Source organism: Talpa europaea (genome assembly GCF_964194135.1).
Source record: "Talpa europaea genome assembly, chromosome: 9".
NCBI lineage: Eukaryota > Metazoa > Chordata > Mammalia > Eulipotyphla > Talpidae > Talpa > Talpa europaea.
In genome coordinates this window covers 95,541,982-95,567,200 of record NC_140076.1, presented here as the reverse complement: position 1 = coordinate 95,567,200, position 25,219 = coordinate 95,541,982, and the positions used below count along the sequence as shown (strand labels likewise).

Below are 25,219 nucleotides of genomic sequence, written 5' to 3'. Positions count from 1 at the left end.
CATTACAAGACAATGGTGAACATATGATTTCACATAAACAAAAAAAATAGCTAATATGCTTGTACCCAGCACCCTCTTTATAATACCATTCTTTTATGGTTGAGTATTTCAAATATTCTATAGAGGAGTTATTTTTAACTTGTGGGCAGCTATTCTTAATTCTGTGGTGTTTTTTAAACTACATATTTATAGGAGAGAGCCTTATAATGAGGGTGGAGAGTATTAAAAGCCACACTACACACACAATAGGCCATCATGCATTTTAACCCATTATTAAACTTACCCCTCTTTTGAGGCTTCTGAAAGAAGGAATTCTGGGCTTCCCTGTTTTTATTTCATTCATACAATAATGCACGGGCTCAATGGAGAATGTGAGAAACTGGGACCCATTAGGAGTACTGGATGTGAATAAACTAGTAGGGGTTAAGGGTGGGGACTGTGGCTAATACGGAAATAAAGAAAGGAATCAATAAGCCAAATGTGCATAGTTTTTTCCTAAATGAAAATTCTATTTTTGGCAACATACTTTTCACAAAATATATGTCAAAGTTTTCAATAAAAATATTAAAAAGTTAACATAACTTTGCCAAAACTGTCATGTTAAGTGAAATTTACCTTTAAATATGTACCATTTCATTTGATTTTTCTACAAACTGACAGATTAAAAACATACAGAGCACACAAATTATTTTAGAGAGCAATATGACCTAGAAAAAATTCTGATTTCTGGAATATTAATACCACCTAGTTAGTTATCCTCAACCTCTACTTGTCAGAGATAAAGGCAGTAGCTACAAAGATATCTAAACAGGCAATAGCTATTAAAATAAAACAGTAAGAATATAACTGATTATTCATAAATAGGCAGAAAAATTCATTATATATGTGGCTTTCCTCAGACTATTTCTACAGTCATCCTTATTGCATCTCATTTTGGGGTAAATTTCTGTATTCCTTTTTTTTTTCTAAATTCTCTTAGCTACTCTGATCTGACTTTAAAAAAGTATCACCTCTCACATGAACAGTATTAATAAAAAGCCTGAATTACGCCCAAGTTAATTATAATCATGCTTTTAAAGATATTTATAGGTACATTATAAGTTAGAGTAAAATTTTATCTATATTCTTAAGTCAAGATCAGATAAATGAATTAAAACCACATACTTCAATAAATACAGCATAGATTAAAAGCATATATCCATTCTCCTACCAATGTCACTATCATAATTACTAAACTGAAAGACTAGCAGTTATCTATTCCATTTGCTCATTTGCTGACTAGATTTATCCAAAATAAACAGCACATCAAAAGATAAATTTCAACAAGAGTAAGACTGTCTTAATAAACTAGAGGCTTTCATAAACTTCAAATTACCAAACACTGAGCCTTTCCCATAAAATATCCAATGGTTTGACAAAAATAATTTTATTAATGATCAGACCTAATCTGACATTTACAAGTGATATGGTCATTCATTCCATCGAGAATTGCAATTTTAGTGGTTTTATAAATAGGATTAGGTTTCCCTAAAAATTTGGATTAAAACTACATACAGATGAAATCTAAAAAACCTGTAATAGATATTAACAACTTATTTAATATTTCTATTCATTAGTAAGTGGTGGTCTACTGTTCAATCCAGAAATAATTTTTACTCTTGAGGTATAAAATTGTCTAATAAGTGAAAAGTTAATCAAATCACTCAAATCAAAATATTTATTCTCCATTATTAGTAAACCATTACCCATTTAATTAATAATTATATTGATTTAAATAACAAACTATTAGCATACAGGTATTTTATGAGTTTTACCTTTGGTTTCTTTCCAAAGAGCCACAATTTGCCCTTGGCCTTTCCAACTGTGGTTTTGGCATCCACTTTCCCACTCTCCTGTTTGGACGCACTGATAGTTCCATCAGAAATGGTTCTGTAAATATGCTGACTGTAATCTTCAAATGGAAAGTCTCCTGGAGGTTCAAATCCAGATTTGAAGGAATCTACCACCATTTGAGAGTCCTGTACACAAGAAACATGCTTAAACCATTTAATTTGCTCATAATTCCAAATTAGTTTTCAAAAGAATTCTAATCATTAGAGGTTTAAAGGAAATAATGTATTCCTGTGAAATTATAACCCTGAAATATTTTAATCCCAACAGAAACATACTAATTTACAAACAAGTTTCCACTTTATTAATTTATGATACGCATGAATATTTTCACTGATAGTTTTAACTCACTGAAATTCATCCAAGGACTAGTTAACTGACAAGAACGAGCTAAATAACAAAAAGAAATATACAAAAAGGTTATTCTCAAGTAGAATTTCTAAGAAGTTTTAAAGAAAAAAAGGCCTATTTTACTTTTCTAAAGATGACGACCACCTTTGAAAGAGAGGAAAGGATATCTAATTTTAAAAGAGAAACACAGAAAGGCTTTCTTTCATCCAACAGGAGAAAATATAAATTAAACATACTAATGATATCCTCAGGATTGTCAACAGAGCAATGACAAAACATCTCACAAACAGTAGTGATTAAAAAAAGCAACTTTGAAAATATATAGAGTTCAGTATTACTCACCTAAAACTTAAAAATTTCAAGCTCACATTAAATATATATATTGGTTTTGGACATATATACCTCTATCTGAATGCTTTATCTCTACAAACTCCTCCCCAACCCCTAAGCACCCCTTCTCTTTTATTCCCTTTTCTGTTAATAGTACATTTTGCCTGCCATTTAGTCAAAAATCATCCTTAAGTCATGCCTTACATGCATCACTAGTGCCACCCACAGCAATCCTTTGCTAAAGGCTAAGGATGAGAGGGGTTGAATTATGTTTATAATCTTTGGAGTCAGCTATACCAAAATATAAATGCATCTTTGAATTCCAATTTAAGAGGCCTAAATCCTCTTTCCTTTTTTTAAATTTATGGCAGATTTCTATCTGTTATAGGAAGGATACTCACTGATGTAATATCAACTTGCTGTAAAGACTAAAAGGTGGTACATATTTAGTACTCCCCAAATACTGGTTCTCTTCTCATGCTCTTCACAATCATAGCCCCAGTTTTTGCCAACTATCTTTTTTGTTTAATCACAACATTGTCTGAGAAATGATCTGATAACAAGACTCTGCTAGACCCTGATCAAAATATAATATGATTAGATACATTTACTTAAGGGGAGCAGGACTATGTTGTCTCTCCTGCTCATAATGCCCTCCTTTAAATTTCCCATGAGTCATCATTCCATACATTGGCCATTCCATACATTGGCGTGCTTCAAATTCAGCTCAAGTGCTATGCATCTAGGCAACTCCAGATCTGTCTGACCATTTCCTTCTCTAAACCTTCAGTAGACTAATAGTATAATACGGTTTGTAACATATAGCTTGACAGGTTAGTTATACTTTTGGAGTATTACTGCAAAATAAGTGGAGTATAAGAGGAAAGGGGAAAAACCCTCTTAAACAATTAGAAGTCTGGTATTTAGAATAGCCCTTAGAGTCCATTAAGAGTCTAATCTATTGCTAGATTATTTTCTACAGAATATAATTTAGAATAAACTAACAACCCATCAACTACTTCACCTCCTTCCCAACTCATTTCATTAACTAATGTATCTAAAACAAAAACATTTATTAAAATATGATAATATAGCACTTACTCTTCTTTCATCAACTGATTTTGCTGCAAGAATCATTCCTTCCAAACATTTTGAAATGATAGGAATAACTTTACGTTCTGAGTCTGCAAATCCTCTGTAACATTCACTGAGTTTAATAGTTCTTCGTTCATCCATTTCTTGTAGTTGCTAATAATCAGAAAATTTTTATAAGATAAAGCTGAATTTCTTTTCATTCTGAAACAACCCCCTCAAAAGCAATTAAAGATTCTAATAGTTGTGCTGCTGTTAATACCTTTTAACAAGAACTATAGACATACAATACTTCAAACTAAAGACTTGTGAAAAAGAAAAAAAAAAACAAGGTTTTTAGAGACATCCTAAAAATGGTGACACTGATTTGCAATCCTTTAAAAGGGACTCGCTAGAGCTAACAGCTCTCTGCCTATATATCCATCTTCATCTTTCAATTTTTAGTAAGAACAATTGTTTATGTTTTCAGGAAAAATTTCATTTGAAAACATATTTTTGATTTTTTTTTCTTTTAAAGCAACTGGCCTAAAACATATGTAAGTCTGAGGCTTCTAAGCCTTTATATTAGTTCAGATTATTTGGGTAAGATCTGGTCAGACCAAAGATCCATGGCTGACTGTATACCACTAGGTACCTTGACCCACCACAGTCTATAGGTCAGAGTGATACAAAGGAAAAGAGAAGCCACAAGGTAAAAATGATACATATATAGAATTCCCAACAATTTAAAATTTCATTGGCACATGCAACTAAAAACTATGCTGAGACACACTAAGCCAAATTACTGAGGGGCATTGTTGACGCTTCCTATTTGCCAACACCAACCTTTCTTTCCTCTAGGAAGCAACTACACTGCTTCCTATACTGCTTCCTATACTTCCTATACTATACTGCAACATATCCTCCATATCATCTTTTCCTCTTTAATTATTTCCTAAGTTTGGGGAGTTTTAGATTTGCAATTTCTGAAACAACTGAAAGCCCAGAAATAATATGACATAGATGACAAAGGAGCAAAGAATATACACTGGAACAAGGAAAGCCTCTTCAACAAATGGTGCTGGCAAAATCAGACTGCTGCATTGCAAAAGAATGAAACTAGACTACTATGTCACTACTAAACACTAGAAATGGATCTGCCATACGATTCAGTGATTCTAACCCTAGGAATCTACCCAAAGAACACAAAAACACTAATACGAAAGGAAATCTGCACTTTTACATTTATTCCAGCACTATTTATAAAAGCCAAAATATGGAAACAACTTTAATGCCACAAAACAGATGAATGGATCAAGAAAATGTGGTATTATATATACACAATAAAATACTACTCAGTGATCAAAAAAAGATAAACTCATGCCATTGGAGGCAACATGGATGGAGCTGTAAAGGTTGATACTAAGCAAAGTTAAGTCAGAAGGAAAAAGATAAATATCAGATGGTTCACTTAAATGTGCAATATAGAGAAACCAAACAAAGGGTCAAAGACAAACCCTGAAAGCTGATCATAGATATGAGGCATCCACAAAGAGGGTGAGTGTGTGGGGTGGGGTGAAAACACAGTGGGAAGTATACAACAGATATGGTGATGGACTATGGAAGTTTTGGATGGTGGGAGAAATACAGTGACCATACCTGAGGGGGAGAAATGACATATTGTGCAAAAATTAAATAAAAAAAAAAAAAGATTTGCATTTTCACAAAAGAATTATCTCCAAAATGGCAAGATTGTTCCAAAGCAAAGTCCAAGCAAAAGGATCAAATCCCAGAACACAAAAAGTAGTTGATCTCACAGTTAAGGTCTCCCCAGAATACAGAGGCTTTTGGCTCATAAACCCAGAAAAACAGCACAGAATGAGGACTGGCAGGCTTGGAACTCTGGATTAAATGACTGGAATCTGATACCCATCTAGTGCATCACCTCTCACTATGCTTCCTTTGTGCTTCTAACTTGCCTTACAAGGAAATAAAAAAATACATCTGGGTTTACCCTCTTCCCACATAGGTTCTGTTCTTCCAGATACTACTACTTTCAACACTGGTTTCACTAAATCCTTTTATTTCTCCTTTCTAGAACAGGCAGTAACATCATTAACCTTCATATAAATTCTGGGTCTTTACTTGAGGCTATTTGACAAATGCTATCAAGTAATCCTGGATGGGATTTATAGATAAACTAATGGCCTGAATTTTATATATGATCTGGAAGTTACAAAGACAAGCAGGTTAAACCAAGCTAGCAAATACGTCTTTTTTTTTAAGATTCATTTTATTGATTTATATATACAAGAGCTGGGGTATAGATCAGAGGTGCGTGGCGTAAGAGGATTCTCCAAAGACAGACTGGGGAGCACAACAGGCAGATCTACTGAAATACACTGCTGAAGGGAGCAGCAGGTGAAAATAGGCGAGGTCTGCTGTGCCATGTGGGCTAGCTCCCTGCCTGGGGATTGAACTCATGCTGTAGTGGCTGCCAATAGCTTCATAGAGCTTGCACCACCAGGGAAGCCCATTGTAAGATTTACTTCTGCATGTGAACAAATGTCAATGATTCTAGTATAGTATCAAAAAGCTATATCCCAATTCTAGGTGACCAAATTACACTATATAATTCCAGTGAATTCACCCTATTACATAATGACTTATTGTTAATATGTATCCAGAAAATGTCCCTTTTAGTGGACTATTTATTATGCTAATAACAAACCTGTAGGAAAATTTGTGATTTCCAATGTAATGAAAATTTAACTCAAATCCTCAACAAAGAAATCTCATGTCATTCCGATGACTAGTGATTCTAGAAACATTCTGATCGATGCCTGAAATTTAAGTTTTACATCTAAAGACTAGTTCTTCCTAAAGCTCTATTAATTTCATATATATAAATTTTACCTTGTAAATCTGAGGAATCACCACATAGAAATGTTTGTGTTGTTCTCCATTGAAGTTTTGTAATTGTGCAGCATATTCATTTTTATTTTCATCAGCCATATGTGTACGCAGATTCAACTGTTGTTTAGCCTAGAGGCAAATTGAGTTGTTTAGCCTAGAAGTCCAAATCAGCATTAAAAAAAAAAACCAGTATCATAGCTAATTCACTTTTCTAAAAGCTATACCAAAACTAGTTTTCTTCCTAACTAGTGATACCATTTAAAATTTAAGGAGAAGTTTGCAGGTCATGCAGCCAGAACAATCTAATATTCCCTTTCTCTTACTATAATAGTCTTCCCCTTACAATAATTCATTCAAATAAAGTTACTTACTAAGTCCAGATTCTTAAGAATTAAGTAAATGACATTATTGCTTCAAACAGTTAAGCTTTTAAATCAGAAGACAGTAACAGCGTCAGGAATATTTTAGACAAACAGTAAACATTTCTTTTATATGATATACTTATATCTAATTCAGAACTACAATGAAACCAAATGATTTAAAATGGGGTTTTTAGATAGGTAATATCCAACATGTTTGATAGAAAATTAAATGTATTCATAAAGAGTTAATATCAATCAGCAAGGAAGTTTCCCAAACAATGTTGTTTACAAGTGGTATTGCCTACATTTTCTTTACAGCAAGTAATGATAACACATTATGTGTAAAACAAGATGCTATGAAAAAAACTATGGTGGATGATCAAAATCAAGATCCAAAAATCTTAAAAGCAAGATTAAATATAATAATTGATACAGATATACATAAGCACTTAAAAAACCAAGGTACAAGTTCTGTCTGAGACAAATCTTCTCATACCACACCTATGTGTGAAAACACATAGGGATTTCAATTAATCATAAATTTAAGGGGAGTCAGTACAAACAATGTGGTTGCCCCAGAAGTCAATATACATTTAGGCTATAGTTAGTATTCAAAACAAAGGAGTTATCAAACTCAGATCTGATCAAACCATACCTGGAATATTATATCCAACTTGAGGTAATATGCTTTAAATGTGATATTGATGAATTAAAGGATATCCAAATCAAAGTAGTCACAATGAAAGGTAACTTAAAACTATTTCATATAGGAATAAAGAAACTTTAATAAATCATTTTAGGGTAGATAATCTGCTATAACTATTTAAAAGGCTGTTATGAGAAAAAAAATAGAGTTCTTATTTTTGTATGGTATACAAAAGAAACTAAAAGGAAGCAGGGTGACACGTGGGGTAAATACAAAGAAATATGGGTGGGTGGGGGTGTGTGTGGGGGGGTGTGTGTGTGTGTGTACAGACTGCCTGAAGCCTGTGAATTTCAATGACCTATTATTAGAGGTACAAGTCATTAAAAATAGGATAAACAAGATGTAAGCATCACAAGTTATACCAAAAGCCCTTTATGGTACTGTAATATGGCATTTATATGATTTGAGGATTTCATTTTTAATTGGTAAAAAAATGGATGACAGAAAATAAATTATCTTTCCGTCTCTCTTTTTTCTTGTTCTGATTATGTAGGGAATTACAAAATTCTGAGAATGATGGGCCTTTATATATACCAACAATGTGGAGGAGTAAGGTTCACCTACATTTCAAAATCACATTTCAACTCTGCCACTGTGTCAAATGTTCTAAGAGAGAGATTGCATAGCAGGCAAGAAGGTAACGCTAAGCAGTAGTTACAGGGCTGATTCTAGCAGACAATTAGTCCCAGCATCAGTTAATGTGTGATGAGGATTCAGTTTTCAAAATGAATAATCAAACAGTTAATATCATACTTTTTATAGTTACATCCATGTTTTCCCCACTGTAAGGTTGGGGAATGCACACAACCCAACCCCACTTGCATACCCCACAGACTACAAAGTCATTCCCAACAGCAACTATTTCTTTCTTATGCATTCTAAATGCAGTTAGGACATTAAAATAAAGTAAGTTAACACATATTAATTACTTTCCCAGAAAAGTATGAACAATTTTAAGTAGGCAAATAGTTGAATAGTATAGATTTAGATGCAATATATCTCTTGGGGAAACTAATACCAATCAAATACCATAACTACTCTATATGCAACTTAAAATTTTGGTATCAAAATCAGTTTGAATTATTTACCTTTTCAACATCTGCTTTGGTTGCATTAGTATCATTATCCAATCTTTCATAACTCTGTTGTGCTTTTTCTGCCTCTCTGCATTCCCTTTCAAATTTCTTTTTACTCTGTTAAGAAAATTAAAATATCACATTCAGAAATAAAATTACATCACATTTTAAAAAAATAACTAAAATGTTGCCACTGTGTACTATAAAGAATTGAAAACTGAAAGTAAAAATTTTCTAAATTAAAAAATTTTACTACTATAATTAATCCATGTACCTTAAACATCTGGCACTAATTACAGACAAAAGAGAAAAAACACATGCATGACTAATATTTATTATATATTTCCTTTCTTCCTAAGAAAGAAAAAATTGTATGTTTTGTAATTTCTTTATTATAAGCCTATCTTCAGCAGTATATTTTTGTGTTTGGTAGGCTGGTTTGAACACTTGCCTGTTTTTCTTTTTCTTTTTTCTTTCCAGTAGCCTGGGATATGAAAATGTCCCTCCAAAGAAGTTTTATGATATTTCTTTCAGGCGTCCCAGAACAAGGCCTTTAAATTTTTTATTCAAGTAACAATGACTTTGTAAAAGCTATTCACAACTGAGTCATGTGCCATGGTTCCTTTCCTATATACATTTAATTTTTTTTTAATTTTGTATCTTTTTTACATCATTTTTCATTTTTGCACAATGTATGCATTTTCATCTTGGTTATAGTCCCCATACAATTCCCACCCCCTTGTTCTGATCCTACTCCCTTCTCCCCTCCTCTCACCACCCCGTAGTGTGTCTCAAAACTGAAAAAGATAAACTCATGAAATTTGCAGCAACATGGATGGAGCTGGAAGGGATCATGCTCAGCAAAATAAGCCAAAAAGAAAAAGAAAAATACCAGATGGTCTCACTCATAGCAAGAATTTAGAAAACCTAGATAAGGGGCCAGGAAAAAAGACTAATTGTAATAAAGTAAAAATCAAAATCAACAAGCAACTATAATCCTACATACTTTTTTAAAATCCTGGATTAATGACTTTTTAATTTTACTTTGTTTTCACTGCATTTTTCTCCAGTTCAGCCCTAGCTTCTCCTACTTTAAATCTCTTTCCAGTCAATTCAAACACATTCTGAATGCTATCAATTTTATTTCTTGATTAAATCTTACCTGCTGAGAAGCTTCTGCCCCGGTGAAATTTGTACTGGTTCCTAATTAGATCTACTGCTTAGCTGCTACTTTGTGATTTTCCTTCACCATTATCCTGGAAATTCCTTTCACCTCTCCCTTGATTTAAATCTAATGCCTCGTTCACACCTTCCCCTTTCGTAATTCATTTCCTAATTTTGTTGGAATACACTGAGCAGTAACTTCCTCAAAAGAGGTTTGTGGGAGATAATTTTTTAAGTCTCCATAGCTAAAAATAGACTTTACAACCATCTTTTTTTTTAACTACCCAATTTTTATTTTTTAATTATTCAATTAATTAATTAATTACATCACTGTTCATTTTAAAAAAGATTTATTTATTTATGCATACAATAGCTGGGGTATAGGCCAGAGGTGCAGGCGGGTCAGAGGATTCACCAGAGACAGATTGGGGAGCAGAACAGGCAGACTGACTGAAACGCACTGCTGAGGGGAGCAGTGGGTAAGACAGGAGAGGTCTGCTGCACCTCGTAGGTCAGCTCCCTGGCCTGGGATAGAACTCGTGCAGCAGTGGCTATTGATAGTTTCATAGAAATGCGACTTAATCCCTTATGCTACCAGGGAGGCCCCTCATTGTTCATTTTTGTACAATGTTTGCTTTCTTTTCTCAGGTGTAGTCCCCATAGAATTCCCACCATCAATTCACCCGTGCACCATCACCAGTCTCCTGTGCTCTTTCCTCCCCTGTTCTGGTCCCTCTCCCATCACCTCCCTGCCATACCATCATTTTTAACTGAAAAACTTTGGCTATGAGACTCAGTGGAAAACTGTCTTCCTTCAGATATATGAAAGTACTGTCTACTCCACTGTTGTCTAGCATCTTGTCTGATTATTTTCTAATCTGACTCTGATTCCTGATCCTTTGCATAAAAAAGTATGTTTGCTTTCAGTTTTGTTTTTCCTCTTAAGAGGCTACAGGTTCTTTCTCCTAATTGCTCTGAAATTTCATAAAGATATGTCATGCTGAGCCTCCCTGGTGGCGCGAGGACTTAAGACGCAACCTATGAAGCTATCGCAGCCACTGCAGCACAAGTTCAATCCCCGGCCAGGGAGATACCCACATGGCGCGGCAGATCTCTCCTATCTCGCCCGCTGCTCCCCTCAGCAGTGTATTTCAGTCAATCTGCCTGTTATGTTCTCCACTCTGTCTCTGGTGAATCCGCTCACCAGCCACCCACCCACCTCTGGCCTGTACCCCAGTTCTTGTATACATAATCTTTTTTAAAAAAAGATGTGTCGTGCACTGGATCCACTATGCTGGACACAGGCAAAATCCTCACCGCCTAAAAACTGTTTCTTTCTATTCTGGGGAAATTTTCTTTATTTTGCCTGGCCATTTCCTATGTTTTCTCTTTTAGAGGGTGCTCATTATTTTGAAAATAAATGAATACAATGAGTCCTCTAAATTTCTTTCCACTTTCCTATTTTCAATCTGTCATTTAACTCTACTTTCTGAGAGATTTCTTCAGTTTCATTCTTTTAGCAAGTTTTTCATTTCTCCTTTCATCAAATTCCTTGGTCCTCAATGTTCCTTTACTCCCTTTGACAGTATTAACAGTAGTGTTTTGTTTTGTGTTTATAATTCCCATTTCCTTTCATAGTCATTGTTGCATCAAACTTACTTTCTTTGCTGTTTATTAGTTTTCACCTTTGGTGTTCACATTAGATGTTTTCTTTAAATGCCCAGACATCCTTGCTTATTTGTTTTTTTTTTTTTTTAAATAGAGGCATGTTTTATTTATTTATTTATTTATTTATTCATTTGTTTGTTTTGTTTATACATGCACTGGGTACAGTCAGAAGCACGGGAGGGTGAGAGAATTCACCAGAGCCAGAGCGGGGAGCAGAGCAGGCAGAAGGACCGAAGTACACTGCTGAGGGGAGCAGCGGGCGGCAGGAGAGGTCTGCGCGCCATGTGGGACCCTCCTCCGGTGGCTGGGGAGCAGCCGGGGATCGAACCGGCGCTGCAGAGGCTGCTGGCAGCTTCGCAACCCAGCGCTCAACCGCTGTGCCACCGGGGAGGCCCTTTTTTTTTTTTTTAAGATTTATTTATCTATACAAGAACTGGGTACAGGCCAGATGTGTGGGAGGGTGAGAGGATTCACCAGAGACAGAGCGGGGGAACAGAACAGGCAGATTGTCAGAAATACACTACTGAGGGGAATAGCGGGCAAGACAGGAGAGGTCTGTCGCACCATGTGGGTTGCTCCACAGCCAGTGGGGATCAAACCGGCACTGCAGAGGCTGCAGACAGCTTCACAGCACTGCACTCAACCGCCTGCGCCACCAGGGAGGTCCCCTTGCTTGTCTGGTCTTATTTAAAAAGCCAACTGAAAGCTCTACAAGTAGGTAGGTTTTACTCTTTTCCTCGAAGGTGATATGGTCAGGCAGTTTCCTTAGAGAAACCCTGGTATCAGTACCTTTCCTATCAAGTTAGATTCCCCAAAAGATGTTTCCGACTCCTCAACTGGAAAATATATTCCCTGTTATCCATATTCTGAGAATCCCTCGGAAAAGGATGTCAACATTTTCTGTTTAACTAACTCCCACATTAGAACAAATTAAGATGCTATTTTTTTTGTCTTGGGGATTACAAAACTACATAGATATTGCAAAGTTGGATTCTAAATTTCATAACTACAAGATCAAAAGGTTTAAATTTCTCACAGGATCTCTCTTCCTTTGAGCTTCAAACAGACAGGTGTCTGATACTTTCCCTTCAATGAGTAGAGTTCTTATAGTCCACCTTTCACTAAAGGTTTAGTTCTCCAAAGGTTCAAACCCTCCACAATATCTGGAGCTAAAACCTAATCTCTGTCCTTATGTGAATATTAAAACCTAAGTCCTAAGCAAGGTCCACTGAACCAACACCTCTGCCCCCATTTTTCCAAATACAACTACCAGTTACATCTCTTGATCTAGCTTCTAGTTTACTTTTTAGCAGTTATAGATTTCCCTTTCTTTCAGGTACCTCTGCTAAGAGCTTAAAATATAACAAAAATATTTTGTTATTCTATCTAGGTTAACCCAAAGGTTTCTAAGTTAGCTCAGTTTGCTATGTATCCAGAACTAGACATACCAATGATTTACAGCAAATAACTGTGCTCAAATGTACTTATTTTGGCTAGTATGAGACATCAAATGAGATACTGACACTAATAAGCACATAAATATATCTGTGTAACATGCAAAATGTCACTTTCCTATAAAGACAGATTAAACGTCCACATTTAATTTTGAAACTCAGTTCAGAGCTGTGTTTTCAAACTGAGAAACTATAGGTTACTAGTTTTGGTGCAAACTGAGGCTACTTAGATAAAGTATTTTTATGTTAGATGTTTTAGTACCTGTTGGTGGGGGGGAATACTACCTAATAATTTCCTTGCAATAGCAAAAAAACCACTGGTATAATAAAACCACTGGTATAATAAAAACACTCCGTCCCTGAAATATCCTCTAATGTTATACAAATAGAGAAATACACTTCAGAAAAGCCTCTTTCTGCATCCTTTTGTGTGGCAGAATAATAAAGAGGACTTCTATTCCATCCTTTCTTAGAAAAGTCCACCTCCTGGTATAGACATTGAAAATAGCTGATATTTGCCTTACTAGCCTCTCCACAGCCCGGACATGGTCAAGTAATCTAATTCTATAAAAGGGACCCATGAAGGAATATACTAGATAAGTTTTCCTTTCCTAGTTTAAAAAAAAAAAGCGCAGCTGGGTTAGAAATGTTTCCTTTTCCTGCTTCTCAATGCAGCTGAATGACAGTGTGGTGCTTGGCTGCTTAAGTGTCTTTTTTTTCTTTTTTAATTTTTTTTAAAAAATTATTTATTTATTTATACAAGCACTGGGTACAGTCAGAAGGGCAGGAGGGTGAGAGAATTCACCAGAGCCAGAGCGGGGAGCAAAGCAGGCAGAAGGACTGAAGCACACTGCTGAGGGGAGCAGTGGGCAGCAGCAGAGGTCTGCGCACCATGTGGGACCCTCCTCCGGTGGGTAGGGAGCAGCTGGGGATCGAACCAGTGCTGCAGAGGCTGCGGGCAGCCTAGCAACCCAGCGCTCAACCGCTGCGCCACCGGGGAGGCCCTGCTTAAGTGTCTTGACCATAAACAGAAAAGCAAACATGGCCAAGATGGCAAAAATGGAGAGACAGAAAAGAGGTCACCTAGGTGACACCACTGAGCTACTGATCAACTCTTGGACCTGGCTCCATTTACAAGCCCAGTTTTCATAAACTTGTATACTGTGTTACATAGAACTGCCTAACTTACAGACTGAACATCTAAGATGCTTCTATCTTCTTAATTGCTATCAATTTCTTCAAAATCTTCACAGGCTCTCTTTGTCCTCATCTTAAATGCTACTGCTGCCTATTTCATTAAACCTGAAACTAAAAATTGTCTTTTAAAAGTTTTTTTCAGTTTTTAATACTTGTCATTAATTTAACTTGTCTCTCCCAGTTCTTTAAGTATCCTCTCAATTATTTCAAACATGTCAGAAATTCCACAAGTTCATTTTGTTTTAATCAAACAGGAATATGTGGACTAGGAAATGAGATCCTGCATATATTTATATATATTACATAAATATCGTATGTTTGTGTCCCTCACTAGACTGCAGGTTCCACAAACACCAGAACTACATCATATTCTACACTTGTACCTACTAGACTCAGTGCATGTCTAGCATGCCTTCAATAAGCAGGAGTTGAATTGAGCTCACCTTTATTTCATGGTATTATTAAATGTCTTAAAGAAATCTCTCCTGCATTTCTTTTTTGATGTTTCTTTCTTATGACCCATAATTTTTGTTTAAAAACTGTCAATTGTTCTACAGGCAAGTCAGCACATATTAACAGGAATGATTTGTGCCAACACCAATTTTTAAAGGGACTGGTGACTCATGAGTGTAGGAGTCTGTTATTTTTTTGCAAATAAAAACACACACAAATACACATACACTCATTAGGAACACATAGTAAGGTGCTAGCTAAGGGAATTTAAAATTTAGTAAGTAAATACTCCCTTAAAAGTCCTTCTGAAACCAATTAGAAAGAAAATCAAAGCACAAACAAAACAAACTTAATATACTTAAGAATTCTAAATCAGCATTGGTGATTAGAATCTTACATTAGTGATATTTATATAGTAAACATTTTATCCTAAGCTTTGACTAAATATTTAAAAAGACTGAGAACAATGCACACACATGTATGAGATTTTTTAAAATCTCAAGTATAAATCTTTTTTCCAACAACCACAAAATAAACTGATTAACATGAAAAACTCCACCATAATTTTCAAGGAACTTTCCAATACAAATATATGCAAGCAAAGAATAAACTGTTCACTATCCTGAGAGTTCAAAAAGTATCAATTTTACACTACAGAACATTATTTGAGAGAACATTTTAAGTAAAGGAGATGACAGTGTTTCATGCAGACCTCTTGTTTTTCAAATCACTATATTGCAGAACACTACAAATAAACCACAGTAGGGGCCTCCCTGGTGGCACAAGGGGTTAGGATGCAACCTATGAAGCTGTCCGCAGCCTTTGCAGCACAAGTTCGATTCTCCCAGCCAGCCAGGGAGCAACCCACATGGTGCAGCAGACCTCTCCTGGATCACCCAATGCTCCCCTCAACAGTGTACTTCGGTCAAAGTGCCTGTTCTGTTCCCCACTCTGTCTCTGGTGAGTCCTCTCACCCTCCGCACCTCTGCCCTGTACCCCAGCTCTTATATGTGTAATTAAATAAATCTTTAAAAAAACAAACAAACACAATAGACACACTCTTGGACAATTTTTAAGTAAATAATTATTACACTTTAATAATTTTGCCCCACAACATACAATAGGATAGTCTCTGCTCAGTAATAGCAACATTCACATTATTAGAGAATCACTGCACTAGAAGCAACATTCATATAATCTAGTCCACTCTCTTCCATTTTCATATGCTAAAAATTAAGTCAACAGTAATCACATGCTAAAAGGAGATAGAACTAGAATAGAGGTCTTTCTCAGGCTCAATTGAATGGTTTTCTAAGATATAACCACTGTTTTCCTATTATTTCTACCCTTTATCAATATTTTATATTAACTGCTGCAAAGTCAAAAAGAATCTTTCCAAATGTTTACAATTAAACATTATAAAGATTAGAGAGTTAGTACAAGTATTGAACTATATGGGGAAGAGGGGACGTGTGACAAAATACTCTCACATTTTCTATTCACATCAATGTCAAATTATGTATAATCCATTGATAAACACTGAATTCAAATAGATGTGAAATATAAGAGAATTTAGGGTTAAACTATTTAGGTTAAATTTAGGTTAAAACTGGCTTGCAAAATTTTATATTAACCATGAAAACATTATAACTCACATTATCCATTTGTTTCCAGCACATGTCAAGGTACTGTTGAGCTTTTCGTCCCTCTTGAAGATGCTAAAGATCGTTAACAACCAAAAAAAAAAAAAAAATTATATTTAAATACTAAGTTTAAAGTTCCAAGAAAACTTTTCACTTAATTTTTTTCAAGGTGCTAATTAATTATATAATCATATCAACACTTAAGAAGAAATTCATAGTAGCAAAACAAAACCCTCTAAAATGTATTTTACAGGATATTATTTGAATAACTTAAATATAACCTTTAAAAAAGATATAAGCTCCAGATAAATATTGTCTTGAATAGGGGTTAAGAAACATTTTCTATAAAGGTTCAGATAAGTATTTTAGGCTTTGCAAGCTGCATAGTCTCTTACAAATACTCAATTCTGCTGATGTAAAAGAAAAGCAGCTACAGGCAATACTTAAGTGAGTATCAGTCCGTTTTTCCAATAATACTTCATTTTTTGTCAACAAAATCTGAAATCTGAACTTCATATAATTTTCACTTGTCATGAAATATTATTTTTCTTTTGATTTTTTCAACTAAAATGTAGAAACTGGTCTTAGCTTGTGGGAACTAGTAAACAAAAATAGGCAGTAGGCTAGATTTGGCCCAGAGGCTATAGATTTTGCCAAATCTTGGTGTTCAATCCAAGAGGATCACAAATTAGCAAGGGTATCTTAAGATAATTTTTAGGGCCTCCCCGGTGGCCCAGCGGTTAAGCGCTGGGTTGCGAAGCTGCCCGCAGCCTCTGCAGCGCCGGTTCGATCCCCGGCTGCTCCCCGGCCACTGGAGGAGGGTCCCACATGGCACGCAGACCTCTCCTGCCGCCCGCTGCTCCCCTCAGCAGTGTACTTCGGTCCTTCTGCCTGCTCTGCTCCCCGCTCTGGCTCTGGTGAATTCTCTCACCCTCCCGCGCTTCTGACTATACCCAGTGCTTGCATAAATAAATAAATAAATCTTAAAAAAAAAAAAAAAAAGATAATTTTTAGGAAGAAGAAATTTAATGTAACAGAAAATCAATTTACACTGAAAATATATTATTTTAAAAAGCAAGTAAGCTGTAAAAATATTTACATTCTAGCTGGATTAAAAAGGATAAGGATTACCATTTTTCTTTCAGTTTTCAGATCATGAGCATATCTCATTAATTCACCATAAACTCTGTGTGCCATTTCTTCTGCCACTACTTCTCGCTGGCCTGCATAGTCATTTAACTCGTTAAGGATGTTCAAAAAGGCTATACACGAGGTAAACCTGATAAAAATATTAAGAAAAAGATGGTGAAATTTGATTTCATTTTTATTACAATTTTTTAAATGCAGTATGGCTTATACCTAAAACTCAACAATTTTTAATATACTCAACCTAAATCTCAGCTACTAGTCCTAAATTAACTTTGTATTGGCAAGAAACTTGCATTATGCTCAAGTTGCACCTGTGTATCTTCAAGTAGTCTTAATATATAGAGAAATATTTGGGATCAAAAATAATAAAATAGTACCTGCAGGCTCTTTTGGCATAATGGAATATTTTAAGTTGCCAATGACTGGCCTGAGTGAGATTGAGAACGAACTTGTGGATTCCTAGGCTTGGCAGCTGAACCTGTTGCAGAGATGACGTGCTTGCTCTCAAGGACAGAACCTGCCAATCTTAACACTCAAATGGATCTCGATGATTAATCTACAGAACAACTTTGCTCTCAGCGCTGGAAACAGCTGCCTGTATCTGCCCACGTCCTGAATGTCACTCAACCACTGCCATTAAGGTCATCACCAAAGGAGGATAAGAAGGGGCAAAAATAAGGGTAAAAAGTGTGTGTGGAGGGCATCCCTGGTGGCGCAAGGGGTTAAGCACTGCACTATGAAGCTCTCTGCAGCATGAATTCGATCCCCAGCCAGCCAGGGAGCAACCCACATGGCGAGGCAGACCTCTCCTGTCTTGCCCGCTGCTCCCCTCAGCAGTGTACTTTGGTCAATATGCCTGTTCTGTTCCCCATTCTCTCACCCCCCACACCTCTGTCCTGTACCCCAGCTCTTATATGCATAATTAAATAAATCTTTAAAAAAAGAATTTAAAAGTGTATGTGGAGAGGAGGGAAAACAGAATCACTGTATTAAAATGTATAGATTTACTTTAAATACTACCAAAACACTTAGCAGTTGAAGGCAGAGCTCAGTTATGACTCTAATAACACTAAACCTGAGACTCCTAACAACTGACAACAAAAATTTCTTTGCTTTATGTTTATTTTTGTTTCTACAGTTTATACCCATCCATATATCTGTTTAAAACTATGCAAAAGCTCACAGGCAATTCCTAATCTTTTATATAGGGTTCCAAATTACCCTTAAAACCTCATTCCTTTTCATTATCCTTTTAAACCAACCAAATTATTTAACTATGTGAGAAGAAAAGCAAGAATCTAACAAGCCGACAACTATAAAATAAACTAGAAAAAAAACACCTTTTTCTTGTGGAGACTAAATCACTAACGTGGGGTCTTAGTCTACATCTTACTTGGAAACCTGTATTTCAGCTACTTTAGAATAGCTGATCAGCTACTGATAAAGTCCACTGAAGTTTTTGTCCCAGAATATAATTTCCTATTTCAAAAGAACCTTTAACTGTAACAAACTTGAAATAGTTATAAAAATCTAACAACACAAATATATTTTACTAAATAACAAAAATCTACGTAGTCAAAAAACTTTTAATGAGAATAATAAACAGGTATATAATTTACCTTGGCTCTTCATCTTTGGAGGAACGTTTGGGACAGTACTTCTTAACCAGATTTCTATGGGAAGATGATTATTTTATTAAAGATACTGTTATTAACTGAAATACTCTAAGTTTTCAACTTCACTCAACCACTGCCATTAACATATGTTAAATATATATTACATTTATGTTTCATTCTTAAAATGTTTTGTTCTTGTATTTACTTATATTTTGTTCTTAAAATACTGCTACCTGTAGAGTGAAAGGTGATTTCTAAGTTTATATAAATTTTCATAACAATTTGACCATGCTATCAAATAAGAAAAGAGGTAAGAGGAAGATGAGAATACAGTATATGAAAATAAGTCAAGGTACAAAAACCCGTATTTTCAAAGAAATACCGCCACTACTTTGTTTTACAAGTCAGAGATTTGAATGCTAAGGTAAATATAGTCTACAAAACAGTAGTGACATTTAGGTTTTCATGAAAACAGAATCTGTTAATTATATAAAAGTACTCAGAAGAGTGCTGATACTTTAATGCTACATAAGTGTTAGTACAAAAAAAGTGCTTGCTCTATGACAGGCACTGTTCTAGAAATCAGGAACAAGCAGCACACATTAAAAAACAAAAATTTTTTCCCTTTCTGTAGTTTACATTTTAGTAGGGAGAATATATTCTAGAATTAAGTCAAATTATTTAGCCAATAAATCATCTGTACCCAGAAAGATTCATTAACTACTGGGGACTGACAAGAATGAACAAGCTTCCATAAGATCCAATTCTATGAAGTGAATTTAAATTTCAAAATAAAGAGAACCGTTCCTCCTGCCTGTATCCAGAGGCCACTATTATTATAAAATTTTTTTAGGGGGGTATACTATTCATTGCTCAAAAGCCAAACTTATGAAGGAAATCAGGTTTAATCAGGTGCCAACAAACTTGAGGACATGGAAGACTACTGTGACAAAAGTCATATTCCTAACTGAGGGGAAGCAGGCACTTATATAAGTGAGTATGAAGGAGGAGGAGGAGAGGCTAAAGGGACTACACCAGGATTTCAGAGAACAAGCAGAATTTTCCAAGAACTGCATTCATGCCTCTTTTTCTTTCACATTTGGTCTTGACTGGATCTGTCCAGATACTGATAGGGTTATTCTGACTATGATAATAAGGTTGTGGCTTAACCTTTGTTTTACTTTAATTCCATCTTGGTTTCTAGTTTTGCCTGGTTTTCTGGTTTTGTCTGCAAGAAAAGATAAAGAGGAGCAGAGCAAGAACAGGGCAAAGACAAGGAATTATGGATAACAGGCCAGTTATGGTAACATTAGAATTTACTACATTAAGCAGTTGATCAAAAATTTCAGAGAAAGCCAAAGCAGCAAAGGTTAAACAATGGTTGAGCAAAGAATGAAAGTAATCCCCACTTTCAAAAAGTCAGTACAAAGATGAGCTTCCTGGGTTCTTCTGAGACTAAAGAGTGAAAAGAAATAAAATTCTTAAGAAAGAGGCATAAAACATTAAAGACTGACTAGAAAAGAGATTGGTTTTATTTGGATTATTCTTAGTAGAACAACCTCATCACTGTAATATACATGACACAAATAGTAGTATGGAGAGAATGTAGTACTTAGTCAAAGGTTTAGCTTATGATCAGACATCCTAATTTCTAAGCTAAAACCAAAACTTGTATTATTAAACTATTTACTCATTCACTTGACATTTACTCTTCAGAGGCACCAGCTATGTTGCCACGCTTGGCACAATACAGAAATGAACGTAAGACAGTCTTTGATCAAAAGGAATTTGGAGAGCATTTTTGCTCTGGTTAAGGGTAGTTTGCAGACTTCCTGTTGTCCAATCGACTTCTCTTACAGTTTACCACACAGCCACATTTTAACCAAGAAAGGAATAGCTTGGGGTGGAAATAGGGGGACATAATTTCACATAACAAACTCTATGCCAGAATTTACTGTTACTAATTTTACTTAAAAGAAATTATCTATCATGTTTATAAGCATCTTAGAAATTTTAATCCCTGCCACAAAATATTGTAAGATTAACTAAAATTATGTCTGCAAACAAAAAACATCCTACCAAGAGATAATGAAGTTACCACTTAACATCCAAATGGACATGATTCAATTGTCAATAACTATGTATCCAAACAAGACTAGGTGCTTTAATATTCCCATCCTCATACTAATACCAAAAATTAAAAAAAAATCAAACCAAAGTCATCAAAATAGATGAACAGAAGAATAAAATAAATGAGGGTTATCAATGACTGAGAAAGTCTAAATGTGCAATACATTTAAAGGTAAATGTTTAACATTCTAATTATGGTTATTAATAAGGGGGGGAGTTGACTCCTTATAAAAGATATTGCCCTCTGCAGTAGCAAAAACAGAAGGGAGTTAACCAAAAGAATTTTTCCCATTAAAGAAAAACAAACATGACAAACCTCTTCCCTTTGGACAAAAGAAATACTGTAAAGAGCATCTAATAACTCAATCATTTATGAAGCATTCATCCAAAGCAGTAAATCCTAATGCAGAGGAAGAGGTATTTTTAAGTTCCACATGCCTCTTGCCCAACTCTTTCTTATTGGAATTTCAATAGAGAATCACTACAACTGAAAATCATTGTTAGGATGGAAATGTGTCAATTTTTTTTAGTGTACTGGGACAGAAAAAAAGATGCAAATCACTGATCTACAGCATCTGTACCTAATTAAACCTATTTTCACACTGCAAAATTATACCTTTACTTCAATGTAGGAGTGTTCTAATCTCTTTTTGCACATAAGTGAAAAGTCTAGTATAAGTCACAGAACAACAGAAAACAAGTCTGCTCTTTGATTAGAGTCCTAATACTCTGGTAAGATCTTGGTCACCCCGAAACCTTTGAGGCCCAAGCTTTTCTGACAGTTAAATATTCTAGATAGCTGAAGTTTTAGCTCACAAATTACCAATCTTCATTTTGTAATTTGTGATAGGATTCTCTTTAGAAGTATACCATCTTCTTTGCTTAGGAACAAGTGTTTTTAAACATTATCATTGAAAAGGCTTCAACAATTCAAAAACGTAAGTAAAATAATTGTCTCTGCCCTTTTCATCTCCCTATTTGCATCCCCATGGATAACCAGTGTAAAACAATTGCGGGGGGGTAGCTCTTCAGAACATATACACATTTTATACCTAACTATATACACAAACTCAAATAAGCAAGGAGTTCTTGCTGTACATTTAGTTCTGCAAGCTGTTTTTTACACTTACTGAAAAGCTGTGTAAAGTTTAAATATGCTAGTACACCTGACTTATTTAAAATGCATATACCTCAATGTTTTTCATCATTCTCTTACTAACTGATATAGGTGCTTTTAGGCTAGAGACATTTTTTCATCTGTTTTTCATAATATTTTAATCTTGTTCTTTATTGTCTCTTTATACTGCCATCACTGTAATATCAGTAGTAGTTCTTTTCCTCACATCTATCAGAGAAGTTGGCAACTCGAACACTTAATGTGCTAATATTAAGATCAAATTAAAAATTACATGAGAGAAATTTTTTATTATTCATATGTGAGTATATTTCTTGATTACTATTTTTAACTTCCAGGAGGTCCTTTATGCTTCTAGATTCTTAAAAATCTTAATTTTTGGATAGATGAAATATCATCACTAGTATTATTAATGTACCCTTAAGTTCCCTGTTGAAAGAACAAAAGAAGAAAATCAATCAGGAAATTAGCATGATGCCACTATTGCAGTAAATGTGTATCTAATATGTGTATCATTTACACATATTATAGTTTACCCCTAAACAACCCAGGGGCGTAAGGGATGCCAACTTCCATGCAGTCAAAAATCTGTGTGTAACCTGTAATTCCCAAAAAAACTTGAGTTCTAGTTGCCTATTGCAGATTGGAAGTCTTACTGATAACAAACAGCTGAGTAATACAGCATATGTTACATGTATTTTACATGTACATGTATTATAACTGTACATGTCTTATATACTATATTTGTACAATAAAGTAGACTTAAAAAAAAAATCAAAGTTGGTGCAGCAGGCCTCTCCTGCCTTGCCCACTGCTACCCTCAGCAGTATCTTCGGTCCGTCTGCCTGTTCTGCTCCCCGCTCTGTCTCTAATGAATTCTCTCACCCTCCCACACCTCTGGCCTGTGCCCCGGCTCTGGTATAAATGAATAGATATTTATTCATTCATGAATATATCTTAAAATATATATATATATATATATATATATATTTGGGGGGGCCTCCCCGGTGGCGCAGCGGTTGAGCATTGGGTTGCGAAGCTGCCCGCAGCCTCTGCAGCGCCGGTTCGATCCCCGGCTGCTCCCCGGCCACCGGAGGAGGGTCCCACATGGCGCGTAGACCTCTCCTGCCGCCCGCTGCTCCCCTCAGCAGTGTACTTTGGTCATTCTGCCTGCTCTGCTCCTTGCTCTGGCTCTGGTGAACTCGCTCACCCTCTCGCGCTTCTGACTGTACCCAGTGCTTGTATAAATAAAAATAAATAAATCTTTTAAAAAAATATATATATATATATAGTTTTGTTTAAAAAAAAAATTTGGGCCTCCCTGGTGGCGCAGCGGGTTGAGCATGGCACTGTGAAGCTATCCTCAGCCTCTGCAGCGCGGTCGATTCCCACATGGCGTGGCGGGCCTCTCCTGCCTTGCCCACAGCTATGGCAGCGTCTTCGGTCCCTCTGCCTGTCCTACTCCCTGCTCTGTCTCTGGTGAATTCTCTCACCCTCCCACGCGCCTGGCCTATGCCCTGGCTCTGTTATAAATGAACAGATCTTTAAAAAAAAAAAAAATTTGTTTAAAAAAAAAAAAAGAAAATCATAAAGTAAAATACATTAATAGTACTGCACTATTTACCAATACCGTAAGTTTACATCACTTATTTATCCACATGTAAGTGGAGTCACATAGTTCAAAGGCCAACTGTAATCCATTCATCATACTAGTTTATTCCATCACTACACCCAGTCGGTTTCATAAATCACTACTACATAGTATACATATGATACTTCCTTCTGAGCCCTACTACCTTAAATTTCTTTTGAGTAACTATCCCTCCTCCATCATTAGGTATAAGTTAATCCAATATATTCATTCAGTAAATTGTTCAGGATAAGCCTATAAACTAATCAGGGTTAGCATGACAAAAAAATCTCTGCTCAGATTTCTTGAGGGAAAGAGCTGCTTTCCTTCCACAGGCCCCCACTCCCTTTTTTTTCTTTCTTCTTTCCCATTTTTCTTCCTCTCTCCTCCCCCAAAGGTACAACAGAGAAGACCATCATTCTTTCCCACAATGTAGGATGTGAAGATATAAAATGTAGAGCTACGGGAGTAAAGAGGATGATACTAAACAGAATTCGAGGATAAAGACAACAAGGAGAAATGGGAACTGGACACATTTGACTCCTGGCTTGCTTCAGCTGGACTTTTGTCACTTGCAACACTGAGAGTCCTAATCCCTCCCTAAAGCCAGACTCTTTTATTGGTATCTAGTCTCAGACTTCAAGCACCATTTTTATTGAAAACTTTCCAGCAAAACTACTTGTCAAGCTGTGGTCTAATGATGATTTAACATAATCTTGACATAATCTTAAAATTAGTTTCATATGCTTTAAGACTAAAATTATGCCTTTAAAATGTTTATCTTGGGCCTCCCCGGTGGCGCAGCGGTTGAGCGCTGGGTTGCGAAGCTGCCCGCAGCCTCTGCAGTGCCGGTTCAATCCCTGGCTGCTCCCCGGCCACAGGAGGAGGGTCCCACATGGCGCGACAGACCTCTCCTGCTGCCCACTGCTCCCCTCGGCAGTGTATTTCGGTCCTTCTGCCTGCTCTGCTCCCCGCTCTGGTGAATTCTCTCACCCTCCGCCCCTGACTGTACCCAGTGCTTGTATAAATAAATAAATAAATCTTAAAAAAAAAAAAAAAAAAAAGGACTTTCTGAAAAGAGTCCATGTCTGTCTTCTCAAAACAAAACAAAATAAAATGTTTATCTTTAATTCTGACTTGCTTTACTGGACATTATTCTCTCAAATTCACTCCATTTTGTTGGAAATGGCTGTATTTCATCTTTTCTTATGGTTGAATAGTGTAGCTTATGGCTGAAAATTACCAAGTGTGGCAATATCACATCTTAATCTAATCATC

General features: G+C 35.7%; 1 protein-coding gene across 1 annotated transcript in view; it reads right to left on the bottom strand.

Moving 5' to 3' along the window:
• The window catches only part of FNBP1L (formin binding protein 1 like), a gene marked incomplete at both ends in the record, with an annotated part of 83,606 nt that overhangs the window by 14,842 nt on the left and 43,545 nt on the right, over positions 1-25,219 (bottom strand). Inside the window, 8 exons of the mRNA XM_084243081.1 lie at positions 284-442; positions 1,815-2,018; positions 3,673-3,819; positions 6,559-6,687; positions 8,715-8,819; positions 16,294-16,356; positions 17,413-17,560; positions 19,050-19,103. Coding sequence (XP_084099207.1) covers positions 284-442; positions 1,815-2,018; positions 3,673-3,819; positions 6,559-6,687; positions 8,715-8,819; positions 16,294-16,356; positions 17,413-17,560; positions 19,050-19,103 — 1,009 coding nt within the window. The remainder of the gene's footprint in view (positions 1-283; positions 443-1,814; positions 2,019-3,672; positions 3,820-6,558; positions 6,688-8,714; positions 8,820-16,293; positions 16,357-17,412; positions 17,561-19,049; positions 19,104-25,219) is intronic.